The sequence below is a fragment of the Urocitellus parryii genome, chromosome 7, assembly GCF_045843805.1.
Source record: "Urocitellus parryii isolate mUroPar1 chromosome 7, mUroPar1.hap1, whole genome shotgun sequence".
NCBI classification, from domain to species: domain Eukaryota; kingdom Metazoa; phylum Chordata; class Mammalia; order Rodentia; family Sciuridae; genus Urocitellus; species Urocitellus parryii.
In genome coordinates this window covers 120,345,768-120,361,316 of record NC_135537.1, presented here as the reverse complement: position 1 = coordinate 120,361,316, position 15,549 = coordinate 120,345,768, and the positions used below count along the sequence as shown (strand labels likewise).

General features: G+C 51.3%; 1 protein-coding gene across 3 annotated transcripts in view; it reads left to right on the top strand.

Annotated features, from left to right (window-relative positions):
• Nucleotides 1-15,549, top strand: part of Slc5a10 (solute carrier family 5 member 10) — a 63,071-nt gene that overhangs the window by 4,347 nt on the left and 43,175 nt on the right. For 2 of the 3 annotated variants that reach the window (XM_026381719.2, XM_026381721.2), the window contains exons 2-8: nt 5,118-5,189; nt 5,594-5,698; nt 6,054-6,113; nt 6,827-6,931; nt 13,432-13,537; nt 13,787-13,867; nt 15,283-15,488. In XM_026381719.2, the coding sequence (XP_026237504.1) occupies nt 5,118-5,189; nt 5,594-5,698; nt 6,054-6,113; nt 6,827-6,931; nt 13,432-13,537; nt 13,787-13,867; nt 15,283-15,488 (735 nt within the window). The remainder of the gene's footprint in view (nt 1-5,117; nt 5,190-5,593; nt 5,699-6,053; nt 6,114-6,826; nt 6,932-13,431; nt 13,538-13,786; nt 13,868-15,282; nt 15,489-15,549) is intronic. The other variant, XM_026381720.2, reaches the window with a different exon arrangement.

Below are 15,549 nucleotides of genomic sequence, written 5' to 3'. Positions count from 1 at the left end.
TCTCAGGCTGTCCCACTCCATCTTGCCCAAAAGGTGATGCATTTTTCATCCAGCATTTCCATGACACTCACCCATTCGTTGCTTAGTAGCTGTCTCGGTTACCTTATCAACTGTCATGGTATTACTGTGCTTGTGTTGGAGTGACCCTTATTTTATTTAATGATGGCCCCAAAGCACAAGAGTAGTGATACTGGCAATTTGGACACGCCAAAGAGAAGCCATAATGTGCTCCTTTTAAGTGAAAGTTCTCAATAAGAAAAAAAAAATCTAGCGCTGAAATTGATAAGATCTTCAGAAAATTAATCTTGCAGGGTCTCTGGTTTTATTCCTAGGTCCTTGATCCATTTTGAGTTGAGTTTTGTGCATGGTGAGAGATAGGGGTTTAATTTCATTTTGTGGCATATGGATTTCCAGTTTTCCCAGCACCATTTGTTGAAAAGGTTATCTTTTCTCCAATGCATGTTTTTGGCACCTTTGTCTAATATAAGGTAATTGTAATTTTATGGGTTAGTCTCTGTGTCCTCTATTCTGTACCATTGGTCTACCAGTCTGTTTTGGTGTCAATACCCTGCTGTTTTTGTTACTGTTGCTCTGGAATATAGTTTAAGGTCTGGTATAGTGATGCCACCTGCTTCACTCTTCTGCTAAGGATTCTTTATAAGGTCTCTTATTTTTCCAGATGAATTTTATGACTGCTTTTTCTATTTCTATGAGGAATGCCATTGGGATTTTGATCAGAATTTTAAATCTTTTGGTAGTATGGTCATTTTGATAATATTAATTCTGCCTATCCAAGAGCAAGGTAGATCTTTCCATCTTCTAAGGTCTTCTTTGATTTCTTTCTTCAGGGTTCTGTAATTTTCACTATATACATCTTTCACTTCTTTCATTAAGTTTTCCCAAGTATTTTATTTATTTATTTATTTATTTGAGGCTATTGTAAATGGGGTAGTTTTCCTTGTTTCCCTTTCAGAGGATTTGTCACTGATATACAGAAATGCCTTTGATTTATGAGTGTTTATTTTATATCCTGCTACTTTGCTGACCTAGGAATAAAACCAGAGACCCTCATCTAAGAGAAGAAAAAGTAGGCCCTAATCTCCATCATGTGGGATTAGACCCCAACTTCCCTAATAAGACTCCTTTGGCTCAAGAATTAAAATCAAGAATCAATAAATGGGATGGACTCAAACTAAAAAGTTTCTTCTCAGCAAAAGAAACAATCTGTGAGGTGAATAGAGAACCTACGTCTTGGGGGCAAATCTTTACCCCTCACACATCAGATAGAGCACTAATCTCTAGGGTATATAAAGAACTCAAAAAGCTAAGCATCAAAAAAACAAATAACCTAATCAATAAATGGGCCAAGGACCTGAACAGACACATCTCAGAAGATGATATACAATCAATCAAAAAACATACGAAAAAATGTTCATCATCACTAGCAGTTAGAGAAATGCAATTCAAAACTACTCTAAGATTTCATCTCACTCGAATCAGAATGGCAGCTATTATGCAGACAAACAACAATAAGTGTTGGTGAGGATGTGGGGGAAAAGGTACACTCATACACTGCTGGTGGGACTGCAATTTGGTGCAGCCAAAATGGAAAGCAGTAGGGATATTTCTGGGAAAATCGGGAATGGAACCACAATTTGACCCAGCTATCCCTTTCCTTGATCTAGGATACAGCCACATCAATGTTTATGGCAGCACAATTCACAATAGCTAAACTGTGAAACCAACTTAGATGCCCTTCAGTGGATGAATGGATTAAAAAATGTGGCATATATACACAATGGAATATCACTCAGCAATAAAATAGAATAAAATCATGGCCTTTGCTGGTAAATGGATGGAGTTGGAGAAGATAATGCTGAGTGAAGTTAGCCAATTCCAGAAAACCAAATGCCGAATGTTTTCTCTGATATAAAGAGGCTGACTCATAGTGGGATAGGGAGGGGGAGCATGGGAGGAATAGACGAACTCTAGATAGGGCAGAGGGGTGGGAAGGAAAGGGAGGGAGCAGGGGATTAGCAATGATGGTGGAATGTGATGGACATCATCATCCAAAGTACATGTATGAAGACACAAATTGGTGTCAACATACTTTATATACAACCAGAGATATGAAAAATTGTGCTCTATATGTGTAGTAAGAATTGTGATGCATTATGCTGTCATATATATATATATATATATAAAATTTAAAAAATATAAAAAAATTAATCTTGCATCCATGAATTGTGGAGAAAAATAAATTCTTACTAGTTTTGCTGTCACACCTCAAACTGCAAAAGTTATAGCCACAGTATGACACAATGCTTATCTAAGATGGAAAACACATTAAGAGTGTCTGTGTATATGGAAAAACATAGAATATATAGGGCAATGACCAATGAACGGTGGTTTCAGGCACCCTCTGGGGGGTCTTCCTCTGGGAGTCTTGGGATGCATACCCTGTGGGTAGGAGGGGATGGCTCTATAATGTTCTACATTCCTGGAAGAGTTAAAGGCTACAAAGTCAGAGAAGGGTATGCGTGTAGAGGGCAGAACAGGTGGTAGCAGTTTTCTGGGGAAGATAAAATGAGGACCAGGTGCTGGAGGTCAGCAAGACATAGAGAAGGGAAGAAGCCAGCCAGGGAGGGTATTTATCTGGAAGAACACACCTAAGAAGGATGTTCTGGATACTGTGATATTATTCCTTTTGCCCTTGCTGCCCAGGACTCGCCTCTCCCAGCTCTGAGATGTAGCTCCGTGCCCCCAGCATCAGGGCTGCGGAAGTTCTTCCCTGGCCCTTAGGCAGGTCACGCTGGCTGAGCTGGGTGCTGTTGGCCACAGAGCATGCCAAAAAGAGCAAGTCAGGGAGGGTCCTGGGTCCGTCTCCCACAGAGGCAGCCCAAGTGCTCACAGTTCAGAAGCAGACGGAGCAAGCAGGTCAGGTGAAGCTCTGTACAGATGCTTGAATGGTACAGTTCAGGGAGCTTAAGGAGGAGAGCCTTAAGGAGGAGATGCTGCCCTGGAGGGAGAGATTTCGAGCAGAACCTTTGCAATCATGAAGGTATCTGTTAACAAGTGATTTTTAAAAAACCACTTTCAAATGAGCTCTAAGAACAAAGTGCAGAAATACACAGAAGTCTGATAATAGGGAAGGCTTCAGGTGCACTGTGATCCAGGGCTCTACAGGATCATCAAAGTGATGGGAATACCCTCATTGTGGTTCTCTCAGCCTCCAGCCACGTGTGACTTTGTCCCTGACATGGTTCAGGTGTGATTAGTCTCCCAAAGTTTCGTGTGTTGGAGGCTTGGTCCTTAGCGTGGTTCAGTTGGTGGAACTTTTAAGAGGTGGGGTCTACCTGCCATTCCTGTTTGTGTGTGTGTGTGTGTGTGATAATCAATGTTGTAGATGTCATAGTGGGAACCTGGTGTTGAATGCTGTATTGTTATTTTATTTTTGCATCAGTTGTTGCTATTGTTTGTTTCCCCTCTTCTGTGAAGTGCTGGGGACCTACAAGGACACAGGTTCACAGGGTAGAGACTCTGCTGATGAACCAAACTCAGCCAAAAGACAGTGCACCTCGCTGCACACACAAATTAATGACACTCAAACTTTTTTGGGCCCTTGGGTTCCACTCACAGACAAAAAAACCCAAAACCAAAAAAAATTAAAAATAAAAAAACAGAAGATCAACACAAAGGTTGTGGATACCACCCCTGTGAGGGGGATCTCCATCTAGATCACACTAGGACACCTTGGTAAGATGGGGTTCTGCCCTAAAAAGTCCCCCACAGAGGAGTAGAAGAGAAATCCATCCCAACTGATGCATAAAAACCCAACAGAGGATCACAAATTCAAGGCCAGCCTCAGCAACTTAGCAAGAGAACCTGTCTCCAAATAAGAAATCAAAAATTGGGGCTAGGGTTGTGGCTCAGCAGTAGAGCGCTTGTCTAGCATGTGCGAGGCCCTGGGTTCGATCCTCAGCACCACATACAAATAAATAAAATAAAGGTATTGTGTCCAACTACAACTAAAAAAATTTTTAAAAATGTATGGGGAAGGATATTGACCAAACGATATGGCTACATTGTGTACATCTATGAATATTTAACAACAAATCCCACCATTAGGTATAATATAAAGCACCAATAATTTTTTTAAATAAATACAAAGGACTAGGGGTGTAGCTCAGTGGTAGAGTGACTCTGGGTTCAATCCTCTGTACCCCACCCCGAGTCATTTAACTGTATCAACCTGTTCAATTCATGACATTTAGTACCTTTAAATCGTATAATTATTACTTCTGTCTAGCTCCAAAACATTTTCATTGCTCCAAAAAGAAATTCTGTGTTTATTAGACATCACTCCCTATTCTTCCTATTCCCCATCCACTGGAAATCTACATTCTATCTCCACGGATTTACCTATTCGGGACATTTCATGTAAGTGAAATCATATAATATGTGGTCTTCATGTGTGCTTTCTTTTACTTAGCATAATGTTTTAGCATAAAATCCAAGTTGTAGCTTGTGTCGGAACTTCATTCCGGTCCCCCCCACCCCTTTTTTGGTTCTGGGAATTGAACTCAGGGGCACTCGACCACTGAGCCACATCCCCAGCCCTATTTTGCATTTTATTTAGAGACAGGGTCTCACTGAGTTGCTCAGCACCTTGCCCTTGCTGAGGCTGGCTTTGAACTCGCAATCCTCCTGACTCAGCCTCCCAAGTCGCTGGGATAACAGGCATGTGCCATGGTGCCCAGCTACTCCCCTCCCCATTTTGGTGTCAGGAGCGGGATAATTTTATTCATTTCGCTGACCGAATTGTCATTGTAAGCATATGCCACAGTTTATCTATTCGCTCATTAGTTGATAGACATTTGGGTTGTTTCCACTTTCAGTTATTTTGAATAATGCTACTAACGAACATTTCTAGATAAGTTTTGACTGCGAACATCTGATTTCAGTTCTTCTGGGCATATATACCTAGGCATGGAATTTGCTAGGTCACATGGCAATCCTATGCTTGATTTTTTAAACTAGCAACAGCAGCATTCAGCATTCCTACCAACAATGCACAAGGTTCCAATGTTCACCTTTCCTTTCTCTTGTTCCTGCAGTCATCTTGTCGAGCTAGGAGGAGCACAGTGGACGGCTACTTCCTGGCAGGCCGAGACATGACGTGGTGGCCAGTGAGTGAACTCTGACTTTTCACACAGCCTTCCCTTTGTCCGTGGGGCTGTATCTGGCCTTAGGTCAGCTGGCATCTGCCTCCCTGATATCACCTTACTGTCTTCCTAATCCAAGGTTCACTGCCCAGGGCCAGCTCCATGGGATAGGCCTAAGGCTGGCAGGAGATCCTCGAACTGGGGACAGGCGGGTAGGGTCAAGCAGATGGGATTTGCATAAAGGGCAGTCTTTGCCTGCTCCTTAGCAGCGTGGCTGGTACATCATGGCATACCCCTGGGCGTCGTCTCACGTGTACAGTGGGAATGGGGCCCCACTTAGGTTGAGATGTACAAGGAGATGTTGTTGGGTCCAGGCTGGGGCTGGTGGCTGAAGCCTGTGCTGATTGGTTTTCCTCTTTCCCCTCCAGATTGGAGCCTCCCTGTTCGCCAGCAGTGAAGGTTCTGGCCTCTTTGTTGGACTGGCGGGCTCTGGTGCAGCGGGAGGCCTGGCTGTGGCAGGCTTTGAGTGGAATGTGAGCACGTGGAGAGGGCGTGTGCAGCCTGAGGGAGGGCTGGGGCAGAGAGTCCAGCAACTTTGGCTGGACCCTGGAGGTGGGCAACTCCCAAGAACACGTGTCAGCCATTGTCCAGGCAGGCTCTGGGCAGGGGTGTTCCTTGGGCAACATGGTCTTTGGGATGCTGTAGTGAGACCGGAAGGGGGCTCTTGGCCTTGGCCCCACTCATCTGCCACAGAGGCCCAGAGGCAGGGAGGGGCCACCCAGGTTCTCACAAGTCAGATGGATCTGGGGTCCCTGGGTCATCTAGTAGTCTCAGGGGCAAGGCTTCGGGGATCTGCACACATGATCTTTACCTCCCCTATCCCCGCAGGCCACGTACGTGCTGCTGGCGCTGGCGTGGATATTCGTGCCCATTTATATTTCCTCAGAGGTGAGTGGTGGGCCCGTCCTCCCCAGCCCCTGTGACCAGCTGGCGAACCCTCAGAGCTGGGTTTTTCCTATTAGACCAGCTGAGATTCTTACCAGCTGGGTAAGGCCGTCCCCCTTAGACCTCCGCCTGCTTATTTTGTGACTAGTTTCCACTGCCCTGACACTGTCAGGTGGGACCCCTGGATCGCACACCTGGGCAGCATAGCCGAGTGGCACATCTGGACTGCACACCTGGGTGGCGTAGCAGGGTGGCACTGGGCAGAACAGCTGGGTGGCACACCTGCCTTCAGTATCCCTGACTCCACCCACCCCTTTAGCCCCAGTCCCGCAGCCACGGAATCCAGTGGATTCCACCTCCATGCTCCCCCCCTGCTCTGCCCCCACAGCCATCTTCTCTGTCCAGCCTCATCATAGATCCTCTGGGTTTGTTGCAACAGCCTCCAAACTTGTCCCTCTGTTCCCAGCTGTGGCTCCTCCAATCAATTCCTCATCTCAGCCCTGAAGAGCCAACCTCAACCTGTCTAAACTCAGCCTAGAATTCAGGGCCTGGGGCTGGGACTGTAAGGAGCAAGTGTCCTGGCCTTGCCCTCGAGAGGATCATGGCCACTTTGTGTGTCCAGGGAGAGGGAGAGCGGATGGGATGGGCCCCTGCCCTGGACACCGGTCATGGTCTCTGGGGAGTGTTTAGCTCTTCTTGCCCATTATGTCCCCCAGATTGTCACCTTGCCTGAATACATTCAGAAACGTTTTGGAGGCCAGCGCATCCGCATGTACCTGTCTGTCCTGTCCCTGCTGCTGTCTGTCTTCACCAAGATCTCGGTGAGTTGCCCCCCAGCCCCACCTTTTACCAGCGGATCCTGGAAACATCCCTGATCTGGGGCCCCTGAAACGGACCTGACATCCACCTCACTCATCACTGCTTTGTTGAACAGCTAGGGAAACTGAGGCCCAGAGAGTGCCATGACTTGTTTAGATTCACACAGCCAGTCTAGGACAGCATCCTGCCCCAGTGGGGCAGAACAGGAGGGGCTAGACCTGGGCATCTTCCCTGGAACCAGCAGCAAAGTCAGCCAGGATTTCCCACTAGAGGGCGCCCAAAGCCTGCGTGGTCCCGGCCGGTTCTGCTCCTGCACCCGGGAGACCTCCTGCCTTCCGCCCAGACTGCTGGTGGCAGCCCGGTGGCTCCCGACTTCCTTCAGGGCCTGGATCTGTGAATATTAAAGAGCAGCAATCCCACCTTACAGGGGATGGTGATCAGAGGAGTTCTCCCTGTCCAAGACCCTGATTTTACAGAGAGAGAAACGGAGGCCCAGGAAAAGGAAGGAACTTGACCCAAGCCTCTTACCAGACTTTCAAACTCTCTCTTAACTTTCCCCGGGGGCATCCAGGCTTCCTAACGAGCTTGAGTTGGAGCCACCTGATGTGGGCTCAGGTAGCGACCTTGATAAGTCACCGAGCCTCTCGAGCCTCAGTTTCCTTCCTTATCAGAAAGGGTGACAGAGCCCAGCTCTCGGGACTTCAGTCAGGGTGGATGAGGGCTGATGTCTCGTCTAGGGACTGTGCTCTGTGAGGTCTGGCTTCCTCCTTAGGGGAAGCTTGGCATGATTTCGTGGAAGGAATGGAGGCCAGGGCCTCTCTGGTCAGCAGGACCTGGCCTTGGGCTGCCCTTGAGACCAAGTTCTGAATTTTCCCCTGCTCCTCTTCCTCCTCTTATCCCTTTCCTGAACCCCACCTCCCTGGAAGCCAGGGATACAGAAATAAACAACACCCTGTCCCCAACCTGCCCTGGGCTTCACTACAGTGAGGTGGATACATAGGAATGACAGGCACGGCCAGATGGAACTCAGCAACTGGCATCTCAATGGAGCCCCCACAGAGAAAGAGGTGCTGGTGGAGGAGCAGAGGAGAATGGCTCAAGGGGAGACAGGCCGTGTGTAGGATGTGCCTGGGGGTGGCTGGATCAGGAGGCCTAGATTCTAGCAGCCACTCTCAGTCAGATGCTTTAGAGGTCAGATAGGAAAACAGGGAAGAGAAAAGCTGGGCCAGGCCCAGCAGCCTGTGATCCCAGTGAATCAGGAGGCTGAGGCAGGACGAGCACAAGTTCAAAGCCAGCCTGGGTTATTTAGTGACACCCTAAGCAACATAGCAAAACCCTGTCTCAAAATAAAAATAGAAAATGGATTGGGGATGTGATTCAGTGGCTGAGCGTCCCTAGGTTCAATCCCTGCCCAGAATCAGAGAGAGAGAGAGAGAGAGAAAGAGAGAGAAAGAGAGAGAGAGAGACTGGAAGGGAGGTAATAGGGAGTATCGGGGACTGAGGCAAACCAGAGAATGGGTTGCAGGGGTGCCGCAGTCTGGCTGGGCACAATTCACGAGCCACTTATCAAGCAGAAACGAACTTTATTTTTAGAACACACACACCGCACCACACAAGCTCTTCAGGAATTCCCTCAGAACCCAACTGCCACCAGTGGCTTCCTACAAGCATCTCAACCCCCCAATGAGCAGCTCTGTGGTCTGAAAGGGCGGAGAAACAGCCCAATGAGCATCACCGCAGAGGAGCCAATCAGCTGGCAGCTGGAAGTTTGCTGGGGCCACAGTGAGCCAATCAGCTGGAAGTTTGCTGGGGCCACAGTGAGCCAATCAGCTGGAAGTTTGCTGGGGCCACAGTGAGCCAATCAATCAGCTGGAAGTTTGCTGGGGCCCCTTCGGCTGTGGCTCTCAACACAGGGGAGAGACAGAAGAGGGGAGGCATGTGGGGGGCCCTGGAGGGGTCTAGTGAAGGAGGGAAGGTGAGCTGTGGGCACCAGGCTGCTTCACCATCACCACCCCTGTTTACCCTCTGACATCTATGCAGTACAGAGTAGATGTCACACGGAGCTGGCTTCAAGTGAGTGGCTAAGGTGGAACTTCCCGAGCAGCAGAGGGAAGAGCTCCTTAGAGACTACCATCTCCAGGCCTCCCCCCCCCTCCCTCCCCATGTACGGATGAGACCGCTGAGACCCACACTGCACCCCTGGCCAAGATCACAGCCACCAGGCAGAGGCCTGTTAGAACCCGGGTCTCTGCCTCCAGGCCCAAGGGCCTGACCACTACACTACTGCTCCCCAGATAGCCAGGATGTGGCACTCCAAACTCCACCTTGTGATGGGGTGACTCAAAGGACCCAGCTATGAAAAGGGGAGTGAGCAGTCACATCAAGGCCAGGCTTCGGCACCAACGCGGGAGCTGCCTAGATGAGGCAGAGGGCGAAGCTGAAGCAAGGCTAATTGCTGGTCTTGGTTTGGGAGGGGACTAGGGCTGCCCTGCTCCTGGCTTTGGAGTGAAGCTGTTTGAAGGGCACGCATTCTACGGGCCCCCAGAGGTCCTGACCGCACCAGGCTGAGCTTTAGGGACATCTCATGTGTCCGCCCATCCAGAAGCCATCCCAGGTGCAGCCTGTCCTGACAGAGGTCCTAGAACTGGCCTGCAGCCACCCCTACAGGTGGGGGCACCTGCCTGCCAGGAGGACCTGTCATGGGAGGGTATGGAGAATCACCACTGCACTCATCTAGAGGAACCGTGAGCTCTGGCTGGCCGTTTAACTTCTGGAAAATAGGGAAGGCAGGCACAATACCCTGTGCCACTTGGACTGAAAACCCCACCAGCCTCACCTCTTCCTCTTCTCCTTCTGGTCTCCTGGCACTGCCACCCACCTGCCAGGCCTAGTCCTGCTTTAGCACTTGCTGTGTGGCCTCTTCCTGGAGCCCTGTTCCCCAGCTGTGCCCTTGGCTCCCTCACCTCTCTCAAGCTTTTTAAATTCTTTACCCCTGCCCCAGGGAGACAGCTCCCTTACCTTTTCTCTCTCCTTCCTACTCTTACACAGAATCATTGGCTTAGAATGTCTATTGTCCATCTCCCCCATTTTTTCTCTTTGTTCCCTGATGCATCCCCAGGGCTGTTGGTGCCTGGCACACTTCCCGGAACTGAGTAAGTTAACATAAGTCAGGGTCGGCTCATTTTTTTTTCTACAAAGAGCCTGATAGTAAATATTTTGGGATTTGGGGGCCATCTGGTCTCTGTTCCAACTCCTCAACTCTGCTGCAGTGGCCAAGAGTAGAATAAGGTGGGTCTGGATTTGGCCTGCAGTTTCCTCTGGTCTCTGGAAGCATGCTTACCTATGGTGCACCTACTGTGTGCCTGGCTCTGGGTGAGCAGGCCAGCCCAATGAGCCCTTTCCAGATAGGTGTGATGCCTGGACAGAGCAATACCATCACAGCAACGGTGAACATCTGAGCCAAGAAGCCAGCTCGGGAGATGATAGTGAGGAGAGGGGACAGGGGCGCTCTGGGGTAGACATTCAAGCTCTGCTGCATTATCTGGGCAAGAATTTGGCAAACACAAGGAGTCAGGGAGCTGCTGGTGGGGGTGGAGTGCCAGGGGCATGGGGAAAAGGGGGCATGATGGGACAGATGGGGGGTAGCCAGCAGCACACAGGGCCTGGGGCTGGGCAGGGCAGGGCAGGTGGTCTTTATTCCTCGCGTGGTGTAAATGCTGGCATCCCCTGAGTTTCCTCCAGAACAAGCAGTTCAGGAAGAAGCAGTGAGGGTCTCCAAGGGCAGCACAGTGGGTGGAGAAGAGTGCAGGAGTGTTTGGGGAAAGAATCCACAGCAGTGGCCAGAAGTTTATGTTCTGAGCCCTCAAGAGATAGTGATCGTCTCTATAGAAATAAGCAAGGTCCTGGGCAGGGGACACAGGGAACAACTTAATAGGATAATCAATCACGCAGTAATTCATAGATATCAGTGCAGGGCTCCATGGTGGCCAGGTGGGGACAGGGAGAGGGAGTAGATGAAGGGATCAGAAGTACCAGGCCGTCTCTACCCTTTGGCTGCTGATGCACCTTGTAGGGGACAGTGTCCACCAACTGGGAAATGGAATGAAGACCCCAGAACCTGGGAAGCTTAGGGTTCCAAGCTGTGGGAGCCCCACAGATCAGCCCCCATGCTGCTCATGAACTTTGAGCAAAATATGAACTTCTCTGGGCCGAAGTGTCCTCATCTAAGGAGTGTAGCTGGCCATCACAGCCACCCGCCAGAGGGCCACAGCATGAGATGAGGCTCTGAATACCAACATGCTCAGGGCTGTGCCTACAGACACCAACACTTGTCATCTATCAAAGGTGGCAAGTAGACAAAGGTCTCCTTGGGGACAACCGGGGATGTGGAGGACCAGCAGAGTCTCTGGGAATAAGATAGAGGGAGCAGCCTACAGGCAGACACGTTGGAGTCCTGCTCGGGGAAGGAGCAGGGAGGTGACGGGGTTGAGTGTGGGTCAGTCGGGACCCTGGACATCATCCTGGAGCTTTCTCAGGGGTCCGAGCAGTGGCTCTGGTCCTGCTGGGTGGTGGAGTGAGGTCCTAGAGTGTCCTATCTACAGGGATGCAGCTGCCTGGTGTTGTCCTTTTGATGGGTTCCCAGGGTTATGCCACAGTGGGTGAGTTTGACTTTGGTCAAACTCTTGATTTTAGTCTCTCCACCCATGTTTTCAGGGGGTTCGATTAGACTCTGCAGCTGCCCCTGGGCCAGAGAGGAGGAAGCCCCCTCAGAGGTTGCTTAGCTTTCTAGAGCATCCCTTGGGGAGGGCTATGCAGAGGGAGAAGCCACTGCTCCTGCTGGTCTGGCAGAAGTGACTGTTCACTCCACATCCGCTGCATTTTACAGATGAGGGCCACTGAGGCTCAGGGGGTGAAGTGACCTGCTCAGAACTGTATGGCTGGGACATAGCAGGCCAGGAACACAGACCCAGGGCCATGTGGGTCTTAGCTTCTACCAGGCAGAAGCTTGTTGGACCCTCAGACAGGGTCAGGCAGGACTAGGAGATGTGTGCAGGTCCTCACCAGGGGACTTCCTTGGGGTTGCAGGGAGTTGTGCCCTTGTGGGACCTACTTCATGTAGCTGAGTCCTACAGAAAGGACTCAGCTAAGGTCCTCCCCACTCCTTAGTGTTCCTCAAAGCCTGCTCCCACGGAAGGAAGGGAGGACTGACTATCCACCAGGGGCAGAGGTGTGGGTCTGGGATGGTGAGTTTTGAAAATGAGAGGCAGAGACTGGGACAGTCCAGGGCAGATGGGGCTAGTGAGCTGAGGCCAGAGTCAGCAAAAGTGCTGGGTGGTGAGTCTGGTGTGACCAGGGCCTGGAGACCAGGTGCATAGACTAGGGCTCCATTCCAGAGATCTGGGGTCCAGAGGGGTCCTCGGCAGCAGCTGTAGGGCAGCCGGGCAGTGGCAGGCAGTCTGCTGCAGTGGGCTTTCCAGAGACCTCCTGCCCCAGGGTCTGGCTTTGGGAAGTCCCTTTTCTGACTTAGGACTCAATTTCTCCTCGTCCTATGGGGTGAGGACTTGAAGAATCCTTCAAGGAAGGGTTAGGGTTAGCATTTCTGGGCTTCTTGGCTTGGGCTGGAGGCCAACCTCCCCCTCCCCAATCTCTCTCTGAGCCACCCCTCACATGCACACTCATGCACACCGCTAAAGCCACAAGCCCAAATGGCTGTACTCTCCAGGAGCAAGGAGGAGCCAGAGGAAGCAGTGTAGGGAACATGGGCTCTGGAGTCCATCTTGTTCCTACCTGGACTCTGTCCCAGGGGCTCTGGTCCCTGGGCCCTGGCTCAAGATAGTGCTGGCTGCTCCAACGTGGGCCAGGCTCTGGGGGAGATCAAAGGACTTAGGGTCCCTGCCTCTTGGGCTCTAGAAAGACCAGGTCTTGTGCAAACTTGTTCCACACAGCTGGAGGCTCCAGTGACCCACAGTCCTTAACTAACCCTAGCCTGTGACATGCCTGTGAGCACTCTGGCTTCAGGTCCAACCTCATGGGAGGGAGTGGACAATAAGCCACTCTGCTTCCCCGCCCACCCCCAGCACCTGTCTTCTGAGGCCCATTAGTCTTCACAAGACTCCCCATGAATTCCTCTTAGACTCTTCCTTGTTAGGGTCACTCCAGGAAGCAGGGGAGAGGGCTCTTTTGTATCCGTTGGGAAGTGACCAAATTCAACAACACCACGCTTTCTGGTGGGCACTGGCCACCCTGGACTTTATTCATGACAGTACATCCCTGGTACATCTGCACATGGCTCACAGCTGCCGAGGCCGCTTCTTCCTCCCACCCTCACAACAGCCCCAGGATGCGGGCGGGTGGACAGGGGTCTCCCCTCCCTCATCCAAGGGGCATCCAGGCCCAGAAGGGGCATTTCCCAGGTCACATGGCCCGTCAGTGCAGCGCCAGGGCTCTGACCGTCGGGTCCTGGTAACCTTAGACTTCTACCCCAAACCTCTTTCTTCCTCAGATCGACCTGTACGCCGGGGCCCTCTTCGTGCACATCTGCCTGGGGTGGAACTTTTACCTCTCCACCATCCTCACGCTTATCATTACCGCTCTGTACACCATTGCAGGTATGGCTCCTTTGACGGGGTCAGGGCAGGGCCTGAAGGGAGGGCCTGCCCACCACTGGCTTGGGCAGAGCCAGGAGACGAACAGGAAGCACCGTGGGCTCCAGGGGAGACCCCCCAAGGAGTGGGACCAGGTGCTTTATTGCTCATCCACTTCTGAAAGGGTAGGGGGCACATCTGGGAACAGCTGCCCCAACAGGAGCTCTAGAAGTTGCCAAGGGACCCCACCTCCAGTCACCTTGTTCCCCACAGGGGGCCTGGCCACTGTGATCTACACGGATGCCCTGCAGACCATCATCATGGTGGTGGGGGCTGTCATCCTGGCGATCAAAGGTAAGGGTGGGGGGCGTGGCTATAGAGGGGGGTGGGCTGCCCCAGAAACCTGCAGGACCAATGAGGTCACGCTGCTAGGCAACCATCCCTTGCAGGCCTCTCCTGGCTGCCCCGCTGCCCAGCTGTCACCAGCTATGGGCCGGGTCAGGAGCTGACTCAAGAACACAGGGCCTGTCGTGTGTGCCGCCCTGGCTCAGGACTGACAGCAAGGTGGGGCTGCTGGAGGGTGTGGAGGCAGCAATTAGGAGACCACAACACTGCCCAGGCGTCTCCTCCAATTGTTTAAGATCAGGTACAGAATCCTGAAAGGTGATGCTACCCACTGCTAGAGGCAGGGGAGGGGAGAGGAGCATTTAGACAGAGTGATGACATGGGTCTGGGAATAGCTTATAGGGCTGCCAGGGGCTGGGGGGTAGGGTGGAGGTAGTGAGCTCTCTGTCCCTGAAGTACGCAAGCAGAGCCAGAAGGATCCCACAGAGGGCGAATGAAAGCCTTTAAAGATTTCCAGACTCAGAATCTGAGATCCTGCAGTTGAGCAAACTCTAAGCCTTGTGTAGCATCTGTACCTTTGCTTTGATACTCACATAGGCCCCTGAACACAGATCCTGGCCCGGCTTCTAGTGTAGGCAACAGGTTCCCTCTTCCATGATCTGCTGGGGAACAGGGCTTGGGGCAGAGACAGGCTTCCTCCTCTTAGTCCATGGACCCGACATCCACAAACCTCACTGCACATGAGGGACCCAGACAGCTAGGCCCAGTCTGGATGGGAGTGGAGTGACCACGGCTATGGCCAAACCACAGACAGGCCAGGGCTTGGCCATGTGGAGTCCTGACCCCGAGGTAGAAACGAGGGGAAAGATTTGCTCTGGACTTGAGAGACCCCTGGCTTGAGCCCCACCTGCCCAGCAGGCTGCATGACCTTGGAGGAGCCACATCACTGCCACCATTCTTGGCTCTACTAAAATCACAACCTTTGGGAACCTGGGTCAGGACATTTAACACTTTAGATGCCTCAGGAAAGTCTTTGAGTGCCAAGAAAAAAATGTTTTGCTTCCTTGAATGGATAATTCAAAACCTGGCGGAGAACCCCTTATCGGAGGCCCACAGGCATCTGGAGACCAGCAGTGATTCCCACCAGGCCAAGTGGACACAGTGGTGTCCATGTGCAAAATGCTCATTTAATAGTATTATCTTAAATACAAATAAAATAGTTATTTAATTTCACCTTTTTTTTGTTTGTTTGTTTTTTGAAACCCTCTACCCACCACACCTTCCCAAATGCCAGGAAAGGCAAGGTAGAAAAAACTTCCAGTTTGATGCATTAGGATGTTATTCGTGAGATGAAGAAGTGCAGCAGGAGCTGGGGAGTCAGGGCCACCCAACCAAACTGTCCCTGTCCTGCCCAACCCTTCCAGCTTTCGACCAGATCGGTGGATATGGGCAGCTGGAGGCAGCGTATGCCCAGGCCATCCCCTCCAAGACCATCGCCAACACCACCTGCCACCTGCCACGCACAGATGCCATGCACATGTTCCGGGATCCCTACACAGGGGACCTCCCATGGACCGGGATGACCTTCGGCCTGACCATCATGGCCACCTGGTACTGGTGCACCGACCAGGCAAGTGCCAGCCACGCCCACCCTCTCCGCCTTCCTGCCTTCCTGCCTTCCAGCGCGGGCT